The 18,893-nt window shown below is 34.7% G+C and overlaps 1 protein-coding gene across 4 annotated transcripts in view; it reads left to right on the top strand.

Annotated features, from left to right (window-relative positions):
* The window catches only part of RBM26 (RNA binding motif protein 26), a 51,544-nt gene extending 43,713 nt beyond the window's left edge, over positions 1 to 7,831 (top strand). For all 4 annotated transcript variants that reach the window (XM_084536766.1, XM_084536765.1, XM_084536768.1 and 1 more), the window contains 3 exons: positions 109 to 195; positions 3,596 to 3,709; positions 6,997 to 7,831. In XM_084536766.1, the coding sequence (XP_084392892.1) occupies positions 109 to 195; positions 3,596 to 3,709; positions 6,997 to 7,086 (291 nt within the window). In that variant the 3' untranslated portion in view covers positions 7,087 to 7,831. The remainder of the gene's footprint in view (positions 1 to 108; positions 196 to 3,595; positions 3,710 to 6,996) is intronic.
* The last annotated feature ends 11,062 nt before the right edge of the window (positions 7,832 to 18,893 follow it).

Raw genomic sequence — 18,893 nt, 5'->3', positions numbered from 1 at the left:
ATTCTATATGCTTTTTGAGGGCCTTTCGTTTAGGACGTCATTTTTAGAGGGGGAGGATAGAGGAGGAGGACTATTTTACCATTTTTTTTTTCTTTTTCATATTAAAAGCAATATGGTGAAATTGAAGATTGCCAGATAGATGACTCTTCTCTCCACGCGGTGATTACCTTTAAGACGAGAGCAGAAGCTGAAGCTGTGAGTATAGTTCTTTGTTGAAAATACTCCTCAACATTCAACTGCTTTATATTTCTATAATTGATTAAATTTAATGTAGTTAATTACTCAGAAGGGTTTTAAAAGAAGTCTGACACAGAAGTCTTAATTCCAGATTAAACAAATCTGTCAAAACAGCATGTTACTGAAATTCTTATGAAATGAAGATGCTTTAAATAAACCAGGGAAAAATACACGATGTGAAAGAGAGATCAAGACAAGTGTGGGAATTCATAGCTAGATGTCCTGGTTTGTCTTTATTTAATTACCAGTTGTTTTTGCATGGATACTGCACTGTTTTCACCTGAAGACCTCACAGTATTCTGTAGGTTCATTGACATCCTGCAGACTGAGCCTATGCGTTTTCTTTGGTATTGTTGGAATCTGTTTGATGTTTGTTTTCATACATTTGCCTAAAAATTTAGGGTAATGTAAAAGTAATCTTATACAATGATATTTTCATTTTTTTTTTAAATTTCTTTATGAAATTATATAAGTATAGAATTATAGAAGTAACTCGTAGAAACTAAAATCCAGCATTGAGGTATGTGGTAATTCAGAATCATTGCATACAGATCATTAGGACTTCATGTGTTTGGTTCAGCTGCAGTCCTGCCTTACTCAGTAAATAGTGCAGTATATGAACCTGTGCAAAATACCAAACAGAGTTGTTCTGCAAATGATTTTGTTTTCTTTAAAATCCTTGCATCACTGTTGGGAAGGAGTATCCTGAAAGTAATAGGGCTTCCCGAAAGAAAAAGAATGGATTCATATTTACGGTATGGTTGTATAGAAAGATTTCATTTTATATTTTTATTTTGAACAAAGTTTATATTTTTGCACAAAGTTCATCTTGTGGAGATTACTTGAACAGAATTTTCATACATGGCCAGACTCTTCTCTTTCTGTATGCTTTATCTTGAGAGACCAGTGACCTGATTGACAGAAATACATTTACAATGCAAATAAAGCCAATGGGGTGCAGTAGTTTTGAACACTTACAGTATCATAATGATTATGATATATATGATATATATATGGTACAGCATATAATAATTTGATGAAAAATAATGTAATAATAAATTGATGAGAAATTTTGAGAAATAATTTGATGCATTATTTTGAGAAATAATTTGATCCGTCTTCCAAAGAAATATAGAAATATGGTTTGTGAAAATTTTATATGTAACAGTGTTGAGTGCTATCTGTACAGAGATGGTAATTATTCTGCAAAAAGGGAAGTGTAATTAGTGTGCGTAGTATATAATGACTGGTAAGGAGAAAAAAACAGTACTGTACAACTGTATTTCAACAGTGAACAAAAGTTTTGTGGAGAATAAGAAATACATGAACACAGATAAAAGCTGTAATAATTAGTATACTCACAAGTGGACTGAGTTATGGTTGAAATTTTTAATTTTGGTGCTTCCTAACGTTTGATACTTGATTTTGCACCTTCGTATTACTTAATGTTATAGTTGTAGCTTATATAAGAAATATTATAGGTATTATATAAAAAAATACTCTCAATTATTGAAAGTAGCTTACACTTAAAAATAGGTGACCTAGGACAATTACCTGTTTTTATGTACTGTCCAAATAACGTCTCTTCTTCTCTCAGATGGACTATGATCCAAAGGAAATTAACAGATGTTATTTATCAGCAAAATACAGGTCTTACTGTTAGAACTGCTGAAAAATTGGCCTGGAGAGTAATTTCAGCCTTAGTTAAATTTCTTTCCCCAAAAAACAGAGAACAGTAGCTTTGGAAGCAAACACAGAAGCTTCTTACATATGATTTTATATTATGAAGTGAAGAAATTTTTATATATGCAGTGTGTGAAAAAGAGGATAGCGCAGAGGATGCAGAAAGGTATTTATAGAGGAGAGGGGAGACATGGTAGGTGGAATAGTTCAAGTTAACATTGTGTACATTTGTTACTCTTCTATGATAAGTTTCACTGCATTTGAAAAACAGCGTGTTTTTCTTCCATTGTTTTCAAGTCCAATAGATGAAGTTTTCAAGTTTTATCCCAGGTTTTTAATTGGATTAAAATTCTTTATTGATGTGTTGTATGCCCACAGTCCAGTTAGCATTAAAACTTCTCATCTTCTTGTAACCGTCTAATTGCACCTTTGTTTTGAAATGAAAATTGTATGAAAACTATGCTAGGTCAAATACAGTAAAGTCTATATTTTTCTTGATATTCTTATATATTAAACATTTTCACTGGAATTTGTGTTTATTAGTGCAGCAGACATCAGTAATTGAAGAAGTTGTAAATAGAGGATGTAGTTACTAGAAGCATCTGCTGTGACCAATTGTGAAGTAAATGCAGCTAATATTTTACCTTCTTAAATGAAAAAAGGCTTAAGCTTTATGACTGTACATGTTCTAGCCTGGAAGTAAGAGGAGGATTCCCTGTTGTAAAATGTTGCATTTTTATGTAGTAGTAATTTTTTCCAACGATTACAAGTTGTTTCTGGACCTAAATGTCACGTATAAGTAGTTCTAAAAATTCCAGTTGTGTGACATTGTGATGAGACCATGGACGAAAAGCTCCTGAGCTGCATTTTAATAGGCATAGAATCTTTTAAATTTATCATAAATTTATATGTACAGATTTAAAATTTATACCTGGGGACTTTAATATCACACAATTCATGTTCAGATGTCATTGAACATGTAATTGTTTCTACATTTCACATTATGCTGTGCTTTCAGATTGTACTATAAATCTTTTGTGACTGTGACGGTTATTTCGGAATGTTGCTAACGCTGATTTATGCTAGTTCATGTTACTTTAATTTGAACATACTATTTCCAAAGCAGCCACTTAATGCATCTGGTACTTAAAACGGCATGAATATCCCATAAGTTAAAAATTTTTACATTTCAATTACAAAGGCTTTACAGGAAGTGGAACATTTTCCAGTAGATTAAGTTGTAATCACAGAGGTGTTGTTTGTTTGTTTGTTTGTTTTAATGTTAAATCATTTGTGTTTGTGGAATGCCTTATTTCTTCCAGTAAATAACGCGTTAACAGTTTTGTGTCAGTCTTTGACAGGTGAAGAACACATCAGGGTAGTTTTAAAAAAAACAAGTTGGGTTCAGTATGTTACATCACCAAACGATGCTTGATTTTCAAGGTCAATTTTGTTCTGAATATGTTTTGATCATTTAACTGAAAGGATGTGCAAATTAATAAGTTGTTTTGTTTTAAACTATTAACAGTGATCCAATATGGACATACTAAAACTTGGATTTTCTTCAGAAAAAGCAGACCAGACTATTGGCTTACGTCTGGGATTTAAGTATTAGCGAAGTTAGTATTTCCCTTGATGAGGAAATACTTAACTAAGATGTTTAAACTTGTTTTAGGCTGCGATTCATGGATCTCGGTTTAAAGGACAGGAGCTGAAGTTGGCATGGAACAAGCCTGTTGCTAGTATGTCAGCTGTTGAAACAGAAGAAGCTGAACCCGATGAAGAAGAAGTAAGCTTTTTTTTTTTTTCCTTTTTATTTCTTAAGATGAAATATTTTTGATTCAAAAGAAAATGATCCGTTCATTCATGTTTCTTGAACCTGACTCATGTATTAATATCAGATAGTGGAGTAATCTATCAATTTTTTTCTTGTTTTCTAGGCTATTGACAGTCCAAATACTTCACTTCTAATTGCAGGAATGTTTCATTTCTAGGGGGTGTATCTAGAAACTGAAAGATCTGGGTTCAAATTTGCATGAGAAATAACCAAAAATCTTGTCTAAAACATAGTTATTTGTACCATCTCTAAGCACTAATTTCTTAGAGGATCATAGCTCAGAATCTAACTTTCCTTTATAGTGAGAGATGTCTTGTAGGATGCCGGTGAAGTAATAATTTAGATAATCTGCTAACTTCATTTAGACATCTAAAGTAACCCCTGCTGAGTGTCAGTCTTCATTGTGGTGCAAGAAAAGATACTAAAGCTTTGTCCAAATAACTAGGTTAATACAGTAATTGTTGGGCTGCATTTTTTGGTATGTGTAACTTATGTTCAAATTTACATACATTTGTGAATTACTGGGGGGGGGGGAGGGAAGTGTCACTTGAGGAAAAAGTCAAGCAGCTTTTTTTCTAATTTATTTACTGCCAATTATAAATGACTGCCATAGAAGAGCTGAAGTATACTTGAGTTACTTGGAGCTGTATTCATTTATGTCTTTTCCTATGATATTTTGGTGGACCTACCATAAAAGCATCTTCACAAGATTGTTTTGATATAACCAAACTCAGTTAGTCTTTTTACGTTTGTTTATCATTCAGTTTTCATTTTTTCATTTTCATTCATTTTTGTTTTCCTGAAGAAATGTAGCTTGTCTTCTTTCTGTCTCTAAAAATGCCAGTTTATTTTTACCGTGTGAAAGACAGGTAGAGTTGTCCACTTTCACCACTGAGTGTTCAGTTCAAGCGTTTGTGTATTCTGACTTAATAAATGTTGCTCTTCTTCTATATACAAGCCTCATACATTGTCAAGTAGTAATGAGCTGTGAGTGAACAAGAGGCTATGCTGAGTAATGTTCAGAGGTTCTTAGATATATTGTCACTTTCCCATCAGGTATGTATTGCTTCTGAAGCAATGTTTGTTACTGTAAGGAGCCTACCGTAGTGGGAGGTCTCATTGAGCAACTCCTTCATTTTAAGACTTTGTCATTTTACATAATGAAAGAAAGGGCATGCAAAGATATACAAATACTTAACAGGGTAAAGAAAGGAAAGTACAGACTGATTGGCATGTGATCATGAGATTTAGATTTAAACCCTAGCTGAAGATACTGAGTGTGGAAGGGAACCTTTGGGTTGTAAGAAAATTGGAAGGGAATGAAGATGGTAACAAGTTAAATGCATTGGCTGGCCTGGCAGAGGGAAAGGGCAGATTTACATGTACATTCTCTTGTCTTGATTACTCTTGAAGTGTTTGTAGTAGTGGGATACATCTATTTTGGGTGATGGTTGTACTCCTTAACAGGAGTCATGAGGTGTGGAAATAAAATTTAGGGAAAAGACTGCATGGGGCTGTTCTTTGTAACTCCTAAGTTGATTGACCCATCCAAAACACACCAAATTTTCAAGATGTAAGTTAAAATTGAGGTAATGATTTTTTTGGGGGGTAGCTATTAAGAAATAATTTCATGGTTTAAATGTTGACCTTTATTGCAAATCTTCTAGTATTTTTTGATTTTTTCCTCTAACACATTTCTTGAGTTCTGTTTTTTTTTCTTAGCTGATTTTCTCTCTCTCTGGAATGTTTTTGTAGTCAGTCATTAGCTAAGTATTGTAGAAAGTGCACAGGGATTTGATCCAGGCTACCAGGCTACTCATTGCCTTTGTGTGCTTGCTGAGGTCTTTGCAATACCAAATGTATAATTAAAAATCTTATTTTATCTATATTTTTATTGGTGATGTTGCTGGATTTTTACTTGGCCCAGTGTTTACAGATTACTCATTTAACATGCTTACCTCTACTTGCTTCTCATCACTTTCCATTTTCAAAACAAATCAAGTGTACATAGCTCCCCTATCTTCCTCATTTCATTAGATTGGATTTTATTTGAATTCTCTACAGCTGAATTAGACCCCCTGACATTCACAAAATTTCTTTGTATGATGGATTTCCTTTCAGCAATCTTCAGGAAATTTTGTATTTAAATGTCATTCTTTGTGTGCACTGCGTATTGCTTCTAGCATTTGGTTAAGTTAGTCTTGAAGTATAGTGTTAGGAATCCCAGGTCTTGGATGGACAAGTTCAAGAACTTCATGTTCATTTGAAGAAGTTCAACTAATTGCATAAAATAATTTTTATGTAATTTTATCATTCAAAGTTTTAACTTATGCAGGATTGAATCAGGGCTGTGGAGGTTTCTGTAATCAGTCGCCTCAATTTCAGTCTTGTATTCCTTTTATGTATGAGACATCTCGAGTTTCTATGTGCTTACAATTGATTGTGCTATTTATGTAACTTTGTTTTATAGCCACTATGGTACACACATGAAAAAGGTTTCATTTTTTCTGTCTAAACTCTATTGATAAGTTTAATTCACCTAAGGAATACTATCATAAAGAGGCTTAAGACTTTGAAGAAAGACCTTGATGTGTTTTTTGCTGTTGTTGCTTTTTACTTGAGAGAGAGCTCTCCTTTTCAGCAGTGCTATCATATTTTAGTCTGCTGGACATCTGTACACCAGAAGAGGAGACTTGAGTACTCAGAAAGCAATGTTTTATTTCAGCTTACAGTACAGAAGTGTATATTGAGACAAGATGCAGACAGAGCTATGATTTAAAATGCATTTTCTTAAAGCTGTCAAAATTAAAATATTCCATATTCTTTTTTTTTTTTTTTTTTTTTTTGATACTAAAGCACAGGTAGATTAAGCTCTGGGATTAAAAGAGGCATAGTTAATATTAACTTCAAAAACCTAACATTAGTTTTCAGTATAGCATCTCAAGTTCCATCAGAATGTTAAAGCCTTGGTGTGGATGACATGCTAAGGAATCAGAATATCTATTGAATTATGATGTCATTTTGAGGTCCAGTAAAAGAAAAAAACAAGTTGCGTTTGCCATATATTAATATGTGCATATTAAATACACACATATACAGTATACTTTTTTGAAAGCATTACCATTTAACTATTAAAAATGAATTTGCTTGTTCTTAAACCTTTGCAGAGGATTGTACGTTGCCTTTTGATCTCTTACACTTTCTGACGTAACAGAGGTTATCACATTTTTCTCTTGAAGTTTCAGGAAGAGTCTTTGGTGGATGACTCGCTGCTTCAAGATGATGATGAAGAGGAGGAGGACAATGAGTCTCGTTCATGGAGAAGATGATTCAACTCATCAGTGACAATGCTAGAACTGCACCTGTGTTGCATTAGTATTACCTAATGTACTTCTGCATCTTTGTATTAAAAGGGGTTTTGTGATGAAGTTGAATTCGGATATAGGCTAAAAAGCAGCTGATCAGTTACACGTTTTGAGAGATTGATGTTTGAGTTACATTTCAGTAAATGATTGCTAAAGACATCATATTAGGAACATATGCAATGTTTTTATTACATAGTTCTACAGAAAGTTACAGAATTCTTTGGGTTCTTTGTAATTTACCGAATTGGTCAAGCACAAATGACCAAAAGTTGTTATAACATAGATAATTTTTGTTCTATTCCAGATACGGAACGAAAATTTGCATTTAAAATCTTTGTGAATGTTTTCAGAAATGAATAGATAACAGTACTAAACTGAAGTCTCTAAAGTTATGTATTCATAATATTGCATAGTAGTATGCTTAGGCTTTACTATGTACTAGCCTTTTGTTGGATTTGTGTACGTATTTTACCTATGGGTTTTAATGATAAAGTGTATGACTGCTTTGCATATAAGTCCTTATGACTTTAAGATGTTAAAAAATAAATAAATGGAATGGTCTTCAAAAAAAAAAAAAAAGAAAAAAAGAAAAAAAAGCAATAACCAAAAAAGCTGAGGCAATGGTCCTTCAGAATGAAAAAAAAAAAAAAAGAAAAAAGAAAAAAAAAAAGAAAAGAAAAAAGACCATTCCAAATGGCAACCCCACCCCCATATTCACAAAAGGAGCTATAATCACTATCACCTCAAAATACCGTTGGATATAAAAAAAAAATCTCAAAATGAAGTTTCATTTAATACACAAGTATAATCTATCACCTAAAAGCTTTTGGGTGTTTTCTGAATTTTAAAAATGGTTTAAGTCAATGATTCAACAGTTAGGAATTTATTTTCTACCTCTGCGCTGTACAATTATAGAAGAAAATTTGGTCCCACAAAAATATGTGCTACTGGAATGTAATTTACACACTAGGAGAAGCAGAATATTTGGTAGGTATTAACTGACAATTCTGACTACGCACATTAATGCATTTTTTTATTCCTTGATTTCTAGAATTAATTTTTTTTCTATTTCAAAAGTAGTATTTGGCAGATACTACGTTCATACTGTAGTTTGTTTTCATTATGTGAAAATGTACATACATAAAATGTAAGTAGAATTCCTACTCTGCAGAAATACTTAAATAGCTGTAACAGGGCATTTTGTTGTGTGAGTACTGAAGTTTCTCCTTTACTTAGGAAGAGGAACTCCTAGCTCTTCACATTAAAGGACTTGTTTCTTTTTCCCTTCAGTGGCATTCTGCTGTTGTGTATTTTTTTTTAAAGCCCTTTATTAAATAATAGTTATTTTTTTTATCAACTCATTAATGAGTGCAGTGTAATACCACTATCACATCTATCAGTTAGATGCAGAGGGATAGTACATCATTTAACAGTATATTTTCTATAGTCCTTGTGTTTTGCCTATTGGGAGAAGAGAGAGCTGCTCTCCTGAACTTCTCTCCTTTCCCACATCCCTCCCTCCTTTTCTTTTTTTTCTTAATTCCATAATACAAGCAGAGGAAAGTAGAAATAGCAGTGTCCTAGACAGAAGAGTAGACTTTGTCCTCTGCTTTTCAGTTGTTTGAGGGTTTTTTGAGGCCTGAAGCCTGGCTCTTTTTTCTGTGTTCCTGTGTGCATGCTTGAAAAAATATGCACTTAAAACTTTTATACAGGCTTAGTTTCACATTGAAATATCACAATTGACTGCCATGCTTGTTAAAGTAAGTTCTAAATCTTGCCATAATTAATTGTATTTGGGAAATTGATTTCCTTTTACACTGAATTCAAAGCAAAATAAAATATTTTAAGAACCTTTTTATCCCATGAGCACTTCTAGTTCACTGAATTAAATACAAGCTTTTCTACTTTTCTTTTTAAATAATTTAGTGCATTTGAAGGCTGCCAGATTGACAGTCCAGAAGGTGGAAGTTTTTAGTGTGTTGTCTTGCAGAACAGGTACAGCCTGGAAAAAAAAACAAAAAACAAAAAACAAAATCACAAACAGTGCATGCTGCCTTAAGGCTGTTGTGTGGTGTGCTTTTCTGCTCAAACCTGCCTTTTCACTGGCACTAAATCCTAGCACAAGCTAATGATAAATATTAGTGTATTCTTTAGATGGATGCTTATGAAACATACAAAATTGCTATATCATGTACTTTTAAGATGATTATTCCTTGTTTCCTTGCTTGCCTTCAATTCAGCATGCATGGAAGATTGCTTTCTTAATAATTGTTTGCAACCTGGTCTACCTGTAAGGGGAAAAAGTCTTCAGCACCTTCCGTACACGAACTCCACCAGAGAAAGATGTCAGAGAAAGTCTTGCTGTCATATTTTATTCCCTGCTGTTATCTTACGTCATTTTGGATGACTGAAAACCACCTGGATCAGATTAGTTTGTTTTACCGCCACTTTAAAAACGAACCTATATGCCTGTTTTAGTTGAAACTAATCTGACTGGATGCCATTCAGCATAAAGTAATGGTTTCCTGGTTGCAATATAAATTGATGGTGTATGTACTTCTGTCCTTATAATTTCCTTGATTTTTTTAAATTATTTTTGGCTTGATTTGACCTTGTATTCCTAGCCTAGCTTTGCTCTCCCTTTTTTTGCTACTGACTTAACCAACTCTTATCATTTCCATTCAGTCCAGTCAGAACTTTATTAGTTCAGCATTCAATTAAATCTCTTGTTGTATGGAGCTGCATCCTCCCTTGTTTGACCGAACAAACCAAGCATCCTGCTGATTTTCATTTCCTTCTTTACTTAGCTGATCCTTCTGAATGCATTCTTAAGTATGTCTCCAGCGTACTTAGCTAAATCATTGTATTCTTTTTAACAGTTCTGCAAATGGATTTTCCTAGTCCGAAACACCAAGAATGGGTTACCCTCATTTTCCCCAGAAAGCCTTTCCAAATTTATTTGGAAAAAAAGGTAAATGTTTAAGAAGGTATTTTCTTTTCCAACTAGATGGTGTGAAGTCCTTGAATAAGATGTGATCTGATATGCAGTTCAACGATAATATAATAGTGAGACACATTTGGTAAATTACAGGAAATGTTAAGTAACGGGAGTCAGTAATTCAGGCTGTCAACAGTAAAACAGCAAGAATGCCTCTTTCAAGCATTATGTATAGGCTGTGTTGTAGTTATTTTTCCGTCTCTTAAAAAACACTTATTTCAAATTGGGATACGCACAGAAGAAGTACACAAGTTATCTCCTACTGAAGCACGAAGGCGCATGACTGACTTTACAACCGAGTCACAGGAAGTCCATTTCTTAAATAGAAAAAGCACTCATTGAAAAGTATTCATACAACTTCAGGCATTTAAAATAAGCTTCTTTTCTAAATGACTCTCTGAAAACAGTCTCTCCTCTTTAACTAGGCAATGAGTCCAAAATATTATCCAGGATTATTTTTTTTAGGTGAAATGGGCACATTTGTAATTGTCAGTTGTCTCATGAGCATAAAAGAACACCAAAAGATGCACAAGAATTTTTGACTCACAGTAATTCTAAATGGAAGTTTCCTATGTCCCCTATATATTTTAACTGATACCTTGAACCTAGTTTGTGTCACCAAATATAGATGTGGGGAGGGGCTTTTTTCCAACTCTCTTACACTACTTTTGTACCAATACATAAAGTAACATAAAGGGGCGTAGACCTTCAATGATGCACCTAATTTACTGTAATTCAGCGTTGTTCAAATGTTGCAACTAAAGGTGGTATGGTTGGATTTAATCCTACACTGATTAAATTTTGCAGCAATTAACAAATGAAGTTAAAATTAACAAATTAAGACTAGAACTGAAACAAATACCAGGAATTTGGCATTTTAGTGAAAAAAAAGAAATTGAGTTAATTATGAAAGTGAATAATTTCGATGTTTCTTTATCATTCTATCCTGAGCTGAGGTGTTTCTTACTGTACTAACATTACAGATCTTGATTAATTTCCAATAAATCTGTTAAATTATACAAAAAAGGCATTCTTGATCAAGTTTTCACAAAGAAAAATAAAAACCTGTTTTTCTGTTCAGCCAATATAGTTGTAAACTGATTCTCAGTTAAAAATGAACTGCTTTTTTTTTGTTGACTCATGTAGACCATGGTAAATCCCCTACTGTGCTTGTCACGCAGTTATCTGAATACTGGTTGTTTTAAAAAAAGTTTTCATTTTTTATTTTAATGTATTTGCGTGTTTCATTCTGAACTGCTTTAATCTGTAGATGTCAAAAACACTTGTAACAAAAATAGACTGATTTTGGTCTTTATTTTAATTCTCTTTAGATTGCAAATGAGAAGGATTTCAAGAACATACTACATAAGGATTTTTTCTCTTTTTCTTCCTAATGGATCGTTATTTGTAAATTCCTCCTACGTGTGTTATTGCTGAAGTTTACCTGAGTGTTAATACTTCTTTGTTTGTCCGTATGAGTGAAGATTAATTTTCTTCTTACAGTAAGCTTGTAATGCTGAGACCAGTAGATATCTTTGAATATCATCTCACCTGACCCATGGTATTTTTTAATGTTTTTGATGATAGAATTTACGTATTTTAAATTCCAGGAATTCATGTTAGCACAGTAGACTAACTCAGTTTCTTACCTTTCTCTGGCACAGACTGGAATATTAGTTAACATATCTATCTATGGTAGTTGATGAACTGGATTTTAGTTTTTGTCAGCAACTGGGTGAAAAAAAAATGGGGGCATGTGCTCTTCAAAACTCACTTTAGTTATAAAGATCTACAGTAGACTTGTGTACTTTTATTTTGGCCTTTCACATGCAGAGAGGGTAAAATCATCTTCAAAGTTACGAACACAATTTGTTCAAGATTTTTTTTAACTAATGTGCACACGATTTTCTATGTTGGAGTTTCATATAAGATTTTTGATAGTAATTTGATGGGTAAATATTTTCTTCAAAAAAGATATTTTCATATGACCTAGCATATACTTTCCTTAAAAAGGAAAGAAAAAAACAAACCAGTATTTACAATTCCTCATGATAAGCTATGGAGATTATTTGAAATGCACAATTTTATTTACAGGCCTCAAAATGTGAATGGTATAGATGACTATTTCACAGTTACTACAGCATAATTTCTGCTTTTTAGGCTTAGTGTTTTTCTAAATGCAAAGGAAAACTACTCCGAAAAGTTTTCCTAATGATCTGTAGCTAAATAGATCTTTTTTTATTTTTATTTTTATTCTACTCTAAGGCATACTGAGTCTTCTGTCCATGAAATACATGGACATGAAATACATGGACGGAAGACTTAGTATGCCTTAGAGTAAATTTCTAGGGAAATTAAAAAAGTTGTTTTTTTTTTAGGTTTTAAAAGTCATAATTCATTCCTCAAATTGTACGGACTTCTGTGCAATAAAGATGTTTGCACTACATTGTTTTCTCTTTGTAGAGAAAACAAAGACTTCACAAATATGTATGTTGATCTATGCATGTAAAAATATGTATACTTTTGCCAAAATCATGTGCAAGTTGCTAATGCATATACAGTGTAGGTGAGATCTATGAAGTGCAGAAATGCCTCTAGGGTATAAGAACTCACATTTTACAGAGCTTCTTAGCTCTGCAGGACTCTGATGCATAACAGCTGAGAGGACTGTCCTTTCCCTTAAAAGTACCTTGTTTTAAACATGAGGAAATGTTCTTTCTCACGTTTGCAAACTGTCCTTTCTCTGCTCAAAAAAGGACAGTTCCACTTTTGTAGATTTTCTTTTCCTTGAGATAACATGCTGTATTTTCTCTTTTCAATGCTAGAGGGCACTATGGCTACACAAGTGAAACTGACAATAACTCGAAGTAATTTGCTCTCATTTCAGCACTTCTATAATATTTTTCCTGTTTCAGTTCTCATGCTAATATTTGCATTTCTTGCAGAAACCTGTATACATCTGTACCATGTCAGCAGAAATTCCATTTGTGTGAACTGAAACAAGGTATCTCTCTTTGGATTTAGGTACCAATGATAAAATATGACTCCAGGTGTTTAAATCTGGATAAAACAGAGGCACATTTCTGTGTTACAAGAGGCATATGTTCTTCTCTGGGAGTTGATTTAGTTTTTAATAGGTTATAACTGAAGTTATAGAAAACTTTGGGTAGCTACCTTCTGTTTGTCAAAGCTTTTCATAAAAATCTTTGGGGTTTATGATCTAGAGTAAGGCATCTGAAGTGAACAGAGAAGTTAATTGTTACAAAGGGGTGGGGCAGGGCAGGTGGGATTACATATTTTATACAAATAGCAAAAGAAATTACTAGTCTACCATGATGTGAAGTAATTTCACCACTGTAACCAGTTATCTTTGTTTTATGGTAGACTCATCTTAAAAATGTCAAAGAATTACTACTGTAGCTCCACCAACTAGTGCAGTGCAACTACACAAAGCAATTTTTCACCTATGATATGGAATCCTGAGATATGTTCATCCTGAGAGTTCTTAGGTACTCCACTGTCATGCCTGGGTGAACTGGGAAGCTGCTTGTTGCCCATGCATCTCTACACCTGGAATACTGAATGTGCAACACCTATGCATAGAAATTGCGTTTAGGCCAAAGATATGCAGGATGCACATTTGAATTATTATGCGGTGTTTTCTTTTCCCTTGCAGTGATAAGCACAGTACTAGAAAATACAAACCACTAATTTTGTTACATTCTTAGTAACGCACAAATTCAGCTATGTGGACATCACCATCTGCATTTTTTCTTAAGTTTTCTTAAAAGATGGCAGCTGGATCGTCACCTGTAGAGTATACATTACAAAGTCCTGGAAAACTTCTAAGTCAGTATCTTTGAGCCCATGTAAAGATGGGAGCCTTGCTTACCAGAAGTGATTGTCAGAGGAGAAATTCTTGTTGAAAGAATACTTTGGTTTCAATCATCACAATCCCCTATTTGCATTCAGATTTGATAGATGATGCAGATTTGATAGACCCACTGCTGTTCTCAGAGAGGTGTTAGATAACCTTTAAGATAATATATCTCCCATGGGATATTTCTAACACTTTGGCAGCAAGTATACTATGAGTGACATACTATGTTCATATATATTTTGATACAATTTTTAGTTATATTTTTCCATAGTAATATTTTACCATAGAAAACAGAGAAAAATGGTAACATACTATTTATTTGGTTTACAAAGTTCTACATTCTTAACCTTTCTCATTGCTGCAGTTCTCAAAACTTCCTCATGTGCAATAACATTCACATATAAAGCAAAGTTTTGTAAGATTAAAATGCAAGTTTTATTGAGAGCACAGAAAAAGAAATACCCAAGTAGGCTGCAAGTGAGCAGGTTTAGAAAACTTTGCCGTATAGAACTGTGCACTATAGATATCCTTAAAGGTGGACTTCCCATACCTAAGTAATGAAGTCATGACCATCTTTCAAACTAATTCTTGCAGTGATGGGAAATGTTATCTGCTCATATCTAAAAACCTTGCTTCCATACATTATTCCAGTGATTAAATGGGATGGATATGGAACCATAACTACTTATCTGCTAGTTTGCCTTTAAAATGGGTTAATCTTTCTACAGAGAGAGTAATCTTTTTACAGAGAGTTTTTTTTTTTTGCTGCTATGACTAGGAATATTTTATTTAGTATCTTTCAGAAAAAAAAAAAAAAAAATTACCTACATTTAAATTGCTAAGTCAATAATTTTTTAGTATCTGTTTCCAATATGCAAGCATCTGACCCCTGGTAGTCCTTCAGGCTACTTCTCTTGCTTTGCTGCTATGGTAAAATTTTATCAGTTTGCAAAATTCCTGTTTGAATCTGAAAAACGTGCATTTTCTGGTTTTAGAGCTCGGACTCCTTCATTCCCAGAACCAACAGCCTGTGTATTGCGTACTTAAATGTATCATTGGGATGTAGCCAAATTTATGTGTGGTGGTATTGTATTAATGAAAAATGTGAGATAAAATAGCAAAGAACCTTTGTGGTGGAAGAAGGTGAGAGATGGTTAACATATGAACTGCTTGTTAGCAGATTTACTTCCTGGCCTGAATTATAAAATTATTTTTCTATAAGAAATCATATAAGCATGTTGACAGTAGAACAGAGTGAAATTGAACATTTTTTTTCCTGTTGATATATAATGAAAAATCACAGAACATGTCACTGTTACACTTGAACTTGTAACAGGTTAATGCTGTCCATATTTGCAATTTTGTATTGGTGAACTTCCTACAGTATTACTTATATTTAGTCACTCCATTTATGTTTTGATAACATTAACATTAAAATCATTAAAAATTATTTTTCTGTTTCTGTGTTGAACTTTCTCTAAGAATCCTTTCAAATATGCTTAAAATAAGTGCCTTTTCTTTTCCATCCTCATTTACTGTAATGCTACATATAGTGGAAAACTGATGTGTTTACTCTCGTGATGGCCTTTCCCTTCAAATTCATTAATTCCTTCACATATACTAAATGCTGATTTTTTTTGAAGAGAGCGTACCAGGAAAACGCTGAAGAGAAATCTTTGCATTGGAGGAATAAATTCCAGAAAATGGAATCTAAAGCGATAAAAAGATTAACCAGTAGCATTCACTACAATGCCATTAAGATGACTGTTAATCATGCTACGTACTATGTGTAGATAAGCTTTTGTTAAACTTTTAAAGTAATTTGAGTAGGTAATTGCTAGTGTTTTAGTAGTCTAAGGCAGGATTGATGGGATCTTGATTGGCTATAGCAGTTACTAAAGTTCACATTTTATGACCTCCTTAAAAATATTAATTTAGAAGCTTATGAATTACTCTCTGGAGTCACCCTGAATTAACAAACACTAAGCTATCTTTTAGCTTTTGAATCTCTTTTGTTAAATAATTTCTGCCCACTACTGAACTTTATAGTGTTTTTCAAAAGCTCATTTTCTAGAATAGAGCTGAAGTAACTCTTTCATGGCTGGGACTAAGTTGCACAAAATGCTCTCTTTTTCTATGCCAGCATTAAAGAAAAGTCCGGCAGGTTGCTTCTGCCTGTCTTTTGTACTTGACATAGGTATTTGTGTGATAATATTAGTGTCCAAGGAGCTGAGTTTTTAAAAATGTGGTAGTATGACTGAGTTGTCTTCCTAATCTACCTCACCATGTGGCTGAAAAGACATTTGTGGTGGCAGATGCTAGGGTTGGGAGTAAGCATCTGGGATGAGTAGAGCTCTTCTCACAGTTTTGATTCAACCTGAGCTACTGCCATTGGGAAAAAAAAATAAAAATAATAAAAGAAAAGCAGTGCCACTGTGTTACTCTCTATTGCATGTGTTTGGCTTCAATTCTTGTTTTTCTCTTTTCTACCCCTGATTTTCAGGATCCAGGATAAAGCTTTTAACAAAGCTTTTAGCAAACAAAAGATTGGAAGAGTAATTGCTGAGAAGGGCCATTGGGAACATTGCACTTGCAGAGGCTCCTCAGAAATATGAGGCAATGCTGTGGTTCAGCGATGAGCTCCTCAACTGGAAGCTGCACTGCCCTGCATTTGAGGTGACCTTCTGTAACCAGTTGGAAGTCAGTAAAAAGGAGCCTTCATGGCAATGTAAATGGGGATTCCTCTGTGGTAACTGACTCCTTTCAGTATATACCTCAGTGGCACTGGTAGGAGGAAGGCAGCCCCTCAGATGGATCAAGGATTGCTTCTAAAGGAACTGTAAGAAACCTTGGAGGAATTTGGTCAGACACTTCAGGTTTTATACTAGTTTTGAGTAAAATGCTGTGTGACTTGTGTCAGTACTATGCTAAAGCAGTAGCACAAGATACTTATGAGCTGCTTCCTCTTCCCTCTTACCATGGTACAGTGGAAAGCTGAGCTGAAGGAATGAGCCACAATGTCTGCACTTTGCTTCCTAAATTTCCATCTGGGTAAAACTGTCCTGAGGCCAGGCTGCAGCAGGAAGTCAACATTTCCACAAATGGACCTGCGTAGACAAGCTGGAAGGGAACACAGACAATCCTGATGGCATTTAGGGACCTGAGCTAGTCAGGGAATCAAGCAGGTGGGAAGAGAGCTGAGTGAGGACAAGGATGTACAATGATGTATAAGACTTGTGATTAGGTTAGACAGCATCAAGGCTGTTTTTGTTAAAGCTTTTTGGGTGCAGGTAAAATAAACTACCAATATTGTATTGCTAGAAAGAGTTGCTCAGATGGAAGCTGAGGTTTCAAGTTCTGAAGCAGGCCAAATGACCCATAATGTGCATGTTCTCTTTCTTGCAATCCACCTGCTGTCTGCCACACCTGTGAGGCAGCCCAGTTTCTTGCAGAAGAAACGACTATAAAAGTCTAGGGAAATACTACCAAATCCATAAAATGGGGCAAAGAAATACTGCTTTTCTGGGCTGTGATTTCAGAGAGGTTTTCAGCTGGAATGTTAAATGACATCCAAGATACCTAACAGTTTAGATATACTTCACTTTGATATTTCCTTCTCAATGACTTAGGGATCTCTGAATTCGTTGTTTTTTGCTGGCGCGCATTAAAAGGAGCAAGGTCAAGGGAGGTGATCCTCCCCCTCTACGCTGCCCTGATCAGGCCTCACCTTCAGTACTGCATCCAGTTCTGGGCTCCCCGGTACAAGAAAGACAGGGATCTCCTGGAAAGAGTCCAGCAGAGGGCCACAAAGATGATACGGCGGCCTGGAGCATCTTCCCTATGAGGAGAGGCTGAGAGACCTGGGTTTGTTCAGCCTTGAGAAGAGGATAGAGAATCTTATCAATGTTTACAAATATTTTAAGTGTGTGAGACAGAGGGATTTGGCCAACCTCTTTTCAGTGGTTTCTGGGGACAGGACAAGGGACAATGGTCAAAAAATGGAGCACAGGAAGTTCTGCACCAACATGTGAAAGAACTTCTTCACGGTGATGGTGATGGAGCACTGGAACAGGCTGCCCAGGGAGGTGGTGGAGTCTCCTTCTCTGGAGATACTCAAGGCCCATCTGGATGTCTACCTGGGCAGCCTGCTCTAGGGAATCTGCTTTGACAGGGGGGTTGGACCCAATGATCTCTTGAGGTCCCTTCCAACTCCTACAATTCTGTGATATCCCCATGGAGTGTGTCTTGCAGTCAGACAGTTGCAGTTTTGAAAGACTAGCAAACCTGTTTGCCCAAATTAGATCTATTACCTTAAGCAGGCCAAGTAATAGATCTTTGCTGTTATTTAAACTGTTTAACCCTGTTTCCTGATTAAGCAAGTTAGGAAGCAGTTGCATTAGCAACTTAACAGTTAGATCATAATTTCAGATGGAAAAAATGAACGATAATGTAGTGCAGGAGTACAGGGTCCTCTTTGGTCATCGTAGCTGCAGAATAAGCTGGAAGGTGTGGATCACATTAATAGGAGTTTGTGTCAACTGAACCTTTAGAAGTGGACACTTTTGCTGTGCAAAGCATTTCACTGCCTGACTCTTTTCAGATACCTCTCCAAGTGTCCAAAGAATCAATGGTCCTGTCTTGCCCTTCCCTCTGAAAAGATTGGCAAGTGATCTTGAACACATAAGGGTTTAGGAGCCATACCAAACATTATCTGAGAGAAGTTGTGTATGCTTTGATGATTGCTTTCTAAAGTCAGGTAATTAAAAAAAAAATCAAGATGAAAACAATGAAAATATTATTATGAAAGGAAAGGTAGGTTGTAATCTTACATCTTTATTGGAATCTAAAAATCACAATGAAAAGTAATTTTCTTTTATCTGCATGAATCCAGTG

This window comes from Aythya ferina, assembly GCF_964211825.1.
Source record: "Aythya ferina genome assembly, chromosome: 1".
Lineage (NCBI taxonomy): Eukaryota > Metazoa > Chordata > Aves > Anseriformes > Anatidae > Aythya > Aythya ferina.
Note: the sequence above shows the minus strand (reverse complement) of the source record. Positions and strands in the feature narration are given on the sequence as shown.